The 8834-nt window shown below is 44.7% G+C and overlaps 1 protein-coding gene across 7 annotated transcripts in view; it reads right to left on the bottom strand.

The window, feature by feature from the left end:
• The window catches only part of LOC116096412 (BEN domain-containing protein 5), a 1197642-nt gene that overhangs the window by 38082 nt on the left and 1150726 nt on the right, over positions 1-8834 (bottom strand). For 4 of the 7 annotated variants that reach the window (XR_004120993.1, XR_004120994.1, XM_031378205.1 and 1 more), the window contains exon 12: positions 2682-2778. Coding sequence is in view for 5 of the 7 variants with exons in the window: in XM_031378205.1 (XP_031234065.1) it covers positions 2682-2778 (97 nt within the window). In the remaining 2 variants the exon portion in view is untranslated. Of the gene's footprint in view, positions 1-1585; positions 1942-2681; positions 2779-8834 lie in introns of those variants that run through there. The other 3 variants (XM_031378201.1, XM_031378203.1, XM_031378204.1) reach the window with 3 other exon arrangements.

Genomic DNA, 8834 nt, shown 5'->3' with positions numbered 1-8834 from the left:
GGCCTCGAACTCAGAAATCCACCTGCCTCTGCCTCCAAAGTGCTGGGATTAAAGGCGTGTGCCACCACCGCCCCAGAATTGCTCTTTCACTTAAGCTATTTGATGCTTGGTTGGAAAAGAATATGAAAGGGGGGAAGCATTTATATCCCAAAGTAAAGCTGGGAGCCAACGATCTAGGGAATGAATTCACTCTTAAAGGACTAATTACCAATATGGAGTTGGGTGGGACTCGTAGAGGCTCACCCAGGCCCAGAAGCAGGGGTGTGGGCTTTGTAGGGAGCTAATTTGCCTTTCCTAACTTAAGAGTAGGTGCATTTGCCTTAAGTCTTCCCGTGGCCTAATGAGGAAAGAAATCTTTGCTTGAAAAGGGACCTCAGAGCTCAGTGTTGGGGTGCCCTGAGCAGTTGAAAGCGGAGGCTCTTAGGAGGAAAACTGCCCTTCCTCAAGCCCCCTCTCAGTCTGGACAAAACTCTCTTGACTGAGGCTGAGCATCCCACAGAGGGGTCAGGCCCTGGGCTCCAACTCTGGCTCTGAGGTTTCTGCTCCCTGGGTCTCAATGTCCTTGCCTGCCATGCTCATGGATGTCCCCTCCAAACTGCAGGACTTCACTGAATCTGTTATCATGACACTTACAAAGAAAAAAGTGGTGAAGGATGAAGATAAGTTTTATGCAGGCTGACAGAGGACCCCAAAGAGATAATCCCTAAATTAACTTGTAAATGAGATTCTAAGAATCCTTTTGAGTTTTACAAAGCTTTAAATGTTTAAGAACTTTAGCCAATCAAGAGTGACTTCTAAAGAGTGAACTGAGAACTTTCCTCTCGGGGTGAGCCCCTCAAAGGCAGGGTCATACCTTAATCACCAATTCATCCCAGACTTCCCTCCCACCAGAGCTGGGTGTAGCGTGCTGTCTTCCACAAGTCTATGAATGGAAGAACAGATGGGTGTATCCATGCAAGTCTGTGCAGGGCAGACTGGTACTGCACACTGACAGAGAAGAAACAGCGATAACCTCCTGTAGGGGTTTTTAAGGCCTACATAAAGGCATTACGGTGGACATAAAGTCTCCAGGTAATCTGTTCCTTATCAGAGATTGGTGTCATTGGAGTACATGGCCATGAAGACTATGTGGATCAGGCCTTAGAGGGAGTACAACTCACTGAATTATGAAGTCTGAGCCAGCCCAACTAGGCAAGTCAAAGAACATGTCACAGGCTATCAGAAACTGGCAGAAATAAAAATTATGAAAACATTTGGGGGCATCTACTGTGTGCTAGGAATTGTCCCAAACCTGTATTTGATCTTCAGGACCACGCTAAGTTGTTGCTATTATTTCTGTTTTAATAGGCAAGTGTAGAAAGCCCTGAAACCCCATCACACTCCTGAGAGGTGGAGAGAGTCCACTGATGGAGCTCTATTGCAGGAGAGTTCAAGTAGCTTTGGAATATGAAACACTCTCTGTGCTATCGACATCACGACACCAGGAAATCTTCTGTTCCTTTCTGGGTCTCTTTCTCTTAAAGTGCAAGACAAGACATATGTGAACTAAAGAAGATCATGTACACAAAGTGCTTCATACACTAAGTAACGGTGATTTACATTTTATTAGTAGTAGTAGTGGGGGATGGAGGAAGAAGGTTCTTGGTGCTAAGCTCCTGAGGCATCAACGCACGTGGTGAACATCAGTGAAAAGAAGGGTCTGGCAGGAGTATAGAGTTGGACATTGCCATGTCATTCCAGGAGGCTGGGCTACTAGAGGGACAGGAGATGAGGCCCAGAGGTAGGGTATTGCTACCACATTCCAGATGCCACTGGATGTCACTGCCAAGGTGCTCACTGAGTGCTTTACCAGAACACATGGGAACTCTCAGCACTTCCAGTGGCTGTTCAGCCCTCAGACAAGATGGATGCTCCCATCCTAGTCTTCTTTCCTCCTTGGATCTATAAGTGGGTCCATCAGAGGAGTGAGATGGAACTTCTTAAAGATGTGTCCTCTGTAATCTAAACCTTTGAGTGTTGAGGGAAGGGGCTATGATAGATTGTGGGGATACTTGTACACCTAGCACTAGTGTTTGAATATACAGCTCACAATGACCTGAAAAAATATGTATAACAGTGCATGATTTATAAATACGGGGACTGAAGAACTGGAGTTCATTTGGAACCCTTAGAGGATAAGTTATTGTGTGAGATAGAATATGTTGACAACCAGGTTAACTTAGATCAGTGGCTGATCTTGGCTCCCCCAAAATAGCCCATCTCTGGAGGTTCCTAGGGTGGACCTGAAATGAGGTGGCACGCCACTAAGATAGGGTTATCACCTGACAATAACGTTATAAAGACTTGGTGGATTGGAGCTCAGAAATAAAGTTTACTGCCTGTAGAAAGTGGTCCCTGAGGCATCATTCAGTCCGACCAACCTGGTGAATCAGAGGACTGACTTGCCCTGGACCATGGTAAGCCAGTTGGCAATCTGAGATGACATCTCAGAAGCTGGAGGAGATGAAGCTTCATGAATGCCCTATGCTTAGGAAACCTTCCAGACTCATACTTGTCTGGATCCATATGGCAGCAGAGCTGGGGCTGCCCTTCCTGTGTCACAGGTGGGAAGCTAAGGGCCATCAGAAAGTCAGTCCTAGTGAAGCAGGACCCAAGCCTGTTTGCTTGACTCTACCACTTACCGAAGTCTCGGCATGGGGACTGTGATCTTCTCAACCAGGGAGTTCAGCCGGTAATAATCTAGAAATGTTCTTGCCACATTCCGTCCCAGTTTCATATCTGCAGGTGTGTGTTAAGAACAACTTTGAAAAGAGACTGAGGCAGGGTGAAAAGAGGCCTAGTTATAAAAAAATAAAAATAAAGCAACAACAGGGATAAAGATGACGTCATAACTCCCCACTCTCAGGTTTTGCTGTGCATCGTCTTGTTGGTCTTCACAAACCTTCAGAGATAATTATGATCCTTGTTTCACAGACAAGGAAATTAAAGTGCACAGACATGAAGGATTTGAGTGGGCATTGGGGTCAAAGTAATTGTACCCCAAAATCTATGTACCTAGCGTGTAAATATCATTGAGATTTATAGAATGAACCCCAACGAGCAGGACTCAAAACCAAGATACACTTTGCTGTTTTTAGATCAGGGCTTACCTGACCTTCAGGAACCAGGTATTCTCTTGAGAGCAACCTCAGGAAAACTCTCTGACTCTAAATAGAATCCCGTTTCACCTTGATAATTGACAAATAATGAATCTCTAGGGTATAGATTTATAGCCTATTTATCAAGTCATAAATTTTCCAGGGAAGGAGAAAGCACCAGTTCTATACTGGAATTAACACCCTGGAATCTGTCTATGCATCACATGTGCATCTCTGGACTTCTCTGTTATTTCCTTTGCCTGAAGGGCTTCTCCCTGAGTTTCTCTCAGCTATCATACAGCCATGTGTTCTCCAATTAGTCAGTACCTCTTCATTAGATTTTCCAGGATCTCCCCTGCTGTCATCCCAGGGAGAGAGTGCTGTCCTTGTTCCCTACCCCCATGGCTTTAGAACTGACCTCATTGAGAGCATGTATCATTTCTTACAGGGTGAAAATTGTTTAATCACAGTGGTTCCTCCACCAGCCTCCATCAGCTACAAACATCCAAGCTGTCGCTCTTCCCCATGAAACTTCTCATCTCATAATTACGGTCACCTCTTTCCTTCAGAATAGGTCAACATTACCTGTGTCCTGGACCATCATTATCCTGTTCTCTGGGCCTCCTGTCCCAGAATTGTCACCTCTAGGATGTTTTCAATAGTGAAGTCAGAAGCTATATTACCCATTTCCTATCTGATGGTGTCACTCAGTGACTGAAATCATTTAGTGTCTTTCAGTTGCCTTCAATGTACAGATTTCAGACACAATTTACAAGGCTGTTTATAGCTTGGCCCTTGGTTATGTTCTTAGCCTGCCTCTTGCTGCCTCTTACCTCCTTTTTCAGTTCCCCCTCTTCCAATCCTGTAGCCCCTCAGTCTCGATTCAGAATACATCCCACTAGACCACCATGACATAAATTCCTAAAAGGACCAGCTTCTTCTCAGCCTTCAGACCTTGGTTCAATTATCACTTCAATGGGTATATTCTCCTTGGTGCCTTTGCTGGGATAGGGTCCCCACTAGGTTTTCCCATAGCATCTGTGCCCGTCAGACTACTCAGCAATATTGCATTCCAACTAGCCCTTCTTTTCAATAGCCCCTCTGGCCTATACAATCTATGAGGCAGAGGTCATCTCTAGTTGACTCATCTAAATACCTATGTGCTTACCTGAAAGGAGCATGAAAAGTACACACACACACACACACACACACACACACACACACACGAATGAATAATGACAACCAATAGCTAAAGCAATCTCCTAACAATCCAGCAAGAGAAGACTATTATTGTTCCCACTGTTCAGATAGGGTAAGTGACTTCATCCAAGGCTGGATACCTTATAAATGCTGGCACTGGGATTTAAACCTAGGCCTTGACTCTCTGGAACTTGCACTATTTCATGGTTGCATCCATCTTTCCCTTACCATCTGGAGCCCAGTGCTAGTGGAGGACACTATTCATAGCCCTGACCCAGGAATACATATTGCTGATTCAGGGGGACATGCAGAGAAGCAGCAGCCTGAGCCTAGTCCAAGGGAGTCTCTCGAGAAGGACTGGGCAGCTGAAGAAGCCTTCCAGAATGAAGGCCATACGCAAGAGTGTAGAAATGCATTTCCATTCACATATGCATGTAAACAAGTATTTTCCTCATCTTTCTTGGGGTCTCTTACCCAATGCGACATAACTGATAACAATAGAATCAAGAGTCAAATCAAGGAAAGTCTGATTTCAGACTAGGAGTTTCCACTGCCCTGGGCTGTTTCTCAATTTGAAGGCACCTTTTCTGTCAAAGCCTGAGTCATCCCAGGTCAGCGTAGGGTGGGAGGAGGAAGCACACCAGGCCCGTTGTTTATGTCAGTGAGATGTACTGCAGGCTTGCTGTGCTTCTGGGCTGCCACCTGCTTTCTTTCTCTGGCTGTGTCTGACCTTCTCTGTCCCCTTCTCTGAAAAGTCCACAAGCTGGCACTGAGCATGGCTTGTCTGCTGAGCAGCCCCCAGAGGCTGTCTCATGGCCAGGGCCTGCAGAGACAGGCTGGCTGCTTCAACCCAGACAGTCTTTAGTTGGCTTGGAGAGAACAAACCATGGATATGTGTGTTGAAAGAAATAGCTGCAGGGTAAGGGAGAAATGAGAGGTCCCTGTGGACTGAGCTGGTAAGTTTCAGCAGACGTTTTTGGAAGCAGACGTGTCTAGCCCAAATTCTGGTTCTGCCACATGCTATGGATAGCAGATATTAATTTCCAAAGATGTCTGCAGCATTATCTCTGGTCTCACATGCTATTCTAATATGACCTTGATGCTCCTTCCACTGAAAGGCTTAGTCTTATGTTCTTGCTCCTTGAGTTTTCACTGACTTTTAACTGGCTTCCAACCAAAAGAATAAAGTGGGAGAAGTGACATTGTGAATCTTGTGGGGCAAGGTCAGATATGGCAAAGTTACTGTATCTTGCACTATGGAATACTTGAGCTAGGAACCTAAGCCTACAGACAAACAGAATGACCATCCTAAGGTCCTGGGGCTATGCAAAGAAACCAAGATTAGACTTTTAGTTAGTCTTCACTTCTACATCACTCTGATATTCCAGCCCCAGCCATTGTTTCCCTACAACTGAATCAGACTGCACAAAAGATCCTCCCACTGAGACTCACCCAACTGTCTGACAGAGAACATGAAAGGATGGCATTGTTTTCAGCTACAAATCTTAGGGGAAGAGTGTCTAACACATACATAGAGAACTAGACACCAAGTGACCTTGCACAAGCTACTAGCTATTCCTGAGCCTCCACATCCCTGTCTGTGAAATGTCTGCTTCACAAGGTTGCTGGGCTGCAGTGTGGGGCTGTATGTAGTTGGTGAGTAGCACAGGGCCAATTGAATGGTGAATGGATGGATGGATGAATGGATGGATGGATGAATAAATGGATGGGGAGAAAAAACCTGATCTCTTCATTATTTTCTATATTTATTGAGCCAGACCCGAAGCAATACAACCTTGCTCACCAATAACCTTAGATGTCTATAAAGGAGCTGGGCTGTACCTAAGTACTCGTGCTAATCGCTTTGGGTGGGCTCTGGTAAAATGGCAGTTTTTAAGGTCTTAGTCTTGTCTGTGGCAGTCCTCTTCCTTTCTCCTCTCTGGCTGCAAAGCTTTATTCACTCCAGATTATTTCCTACCAAGGCCCTGACTGAGGGAATGAGCAGAGCAAAGGTGAAGGACAGTAGAGATTTATTGAATACTTTCAATTAAAACAAGCTGTCCTAGAAGAAAGATTTAAGATCCAGGTAAAGAGAGGCAATAGTTTTCTTGGCTGGACCATTTTCAATATATTGCAGTATTAAGAGAAGAAAAACTGGGGTGAAAGCTCTCAACCATTCATTATCCACAGATATCTCAGGATGGTCTATATTTTGAAAATCTTTCCATCCTCAGGTTCAATTCATTTGTCTATTTCTCAAAGATGGCAGAGAGTGGTCAGCTATCAGGGCAGGTGGGGCCTGAACCCTAAAGATGAGAATGGAGCATGGGTTCAGCCAGCTGGGTGTTTGGAAATTTGGACTCATTCAGTGACTTCTACCCACTACTATCTTGACACAGAGTAGCTCCAGCCTCCTATTTCTCAGGCTCTTTAACAGGTGATTGGTGCTTAAACATATTCTGTGATTTCCATCTAACCATCCACCTATCAATCCATCCATCCATCCATCCATTCATCCATTCATGCATTGATAAAAAACAGTTTTAGGAATCTTCTCATGGGTAGACTGCTGAGATACATATCAGGGATTGAGGTTAGATGAAGATGAGTTAGAGTCTAGAGAAGGAAACCAACGTACCTCAGTTAACTATATTACCAAGCAGGTAGTTAGTTACATGGTTGCCTTGAGAAAAGTGGCTACTGGTTTTTTGTTTGTTTGTTTGTTTGTTTTAGAATGTGCTCTGTGCAATGTGGTTACTGTCACCAACATTTCCCACAACCCAGCAAGACCAAAGAATGAGTCTATATGTATTTCATAGATAATAAAATAATAGTCAGGGTTTATGTTATTAACCCAGATGCTCATTCTTTGAAAGTTGTGGAGGTAACATCAAATCCCAGGATCTTCTCAGCTTGTGTGCACTGTCTCTTCTCTGGAGTGCGACCATAAATCCAGACGCAAAATTCTCTCCATGTAGGGGGAGGCTGACTTCCAAATGGAGAAACTGAAAGGGTTCAGGGAAGGAAGCTAAGGTCTGAAGGACAAAAGACATCTTTAAAAGAGGAAAGGGGGGATTGAGAGTGGGGCTCAGTGGGGGACCACTTGCCTAGTACATAGCAAGGGCCCGTGTTCAATCTTTTGTACTGCCAAAAATAAGGGGGTGGGGGGAGGTGGAGGCACATGTCAGCAGAGGCATGGGCGTGGCCAGGGAATCATGACAGGACAAGGAAGACAATAGAGAAGGTTGAAATGTCACCTAAATGAAGTTCAGAGTGGAAAGTAAGGCTGGGATGCAGCAGGGGCCAGAAGCACCAAGACTTTAACTGAAAAGTTAGGGAACTTAAACTTCTGTTCTGAGGGCTGGAGAGAGTATTCAGTGGTTTACAGCACTGGCTGCTCTTCCAGAGGATCCCAGTTAGAATCCTAGTAACCACATGATGGCTTACAACCTTCTGCAACTCCAGTTCCAGGGGAGATGATGCCCTCTTCTAGCCTCTATGGGCACTGCATGTACATGGTATACAGACATACATGCATGCAAGAAACACACATATACAAAATAAAAACAAATCAATCTTTAAAAAAAAAAACCTTCTGTTCTATAGACAGTAAAAAGCAGTGAATACTAGGGGTTGTGTTTATCTTTCGCTCACTAACATATTCACTGATCACCTACACATATATATATATATTCACTGATCAGGCTTTGGTTTTTTTGAGGGTTCAGGGTATAATTGCTAAAAATCAAACAAAACCAATGGTTTTTAAGGCTAGAAGAGGAGAGTTATTAAAAAAGTACAAAAATAAACATGGAAAAGTATGAAACTGTAATTCTAATTACTTACTGTAGGCTACTGTAGAGAGTCTGACCCTGCTAAGTGAAAGAAAGGCCACTGGACAGGTTGAAGCAGACAAAGGACACACTCTAATTTATACCTGTAAGAGATCTCAGCTATATACAACAGCAGAAGCAAGGGTGGAAGCAGGAGAGCAATGGTCAAAGGGGTGAATGTGGAGGCCTGAATGCTGCAGGGGTAATCTCAGAGATCACAGGCATTCTCAGTGGCTCTAGGAGACAAATAGTGGCTAAAGAAACCTCTGATTTTCTGACTCAGGCCTCAGACCTGGCACATGTCTGAGTACATGTGTGAGAACTGAGAGTCCACAGGGTTGTGGCTCTGTCCCTGTTCCTCCTCTGGGCCTAGAGAAAATGTAACGCACTGTGCTCAGACATCCGATCTCCTCATCCTCCCATTCCACAAACATTATTAAGAAATCACTGAGACATGGCGGTTTCCAACTCTCAGAGCTCAAGTCTTACAAACCTCCCTCGGGTCTGAAGCCTTTTTCACTGTCCTGGTCCTTCCATCACTGCCACGCACACTTTGCTTGAAGGCGGTATCTGAGGCATAAACTTCAAGGAAAGTCAAGTCTCCTGCCTCCGCATTGTCGCCTGGCACCCCAAACTCAGAGGTGGCCCAGATATGTCCTCGTAC

This window comes from Mastomys coucha, unplaced genomic scaffold (assembly GCF_008632895.1).
Source record: "Mastomys coucha isolate ucsf_1 unplaced genomic scaffold, UCSF_Mcou_1 pScaffold18, whole genome shotgun sequence".
NCBI lineage: Eukaryota > Metazoa > Chordata > Mammalia > Rodentia > Muridae > Mastomys > Mastomys coucha.
The sequence above is the reverse complement of the archived record's forward strand: the minus strand, read 5'-3'. Positions and strand labels throughout refer to the sequence as shown.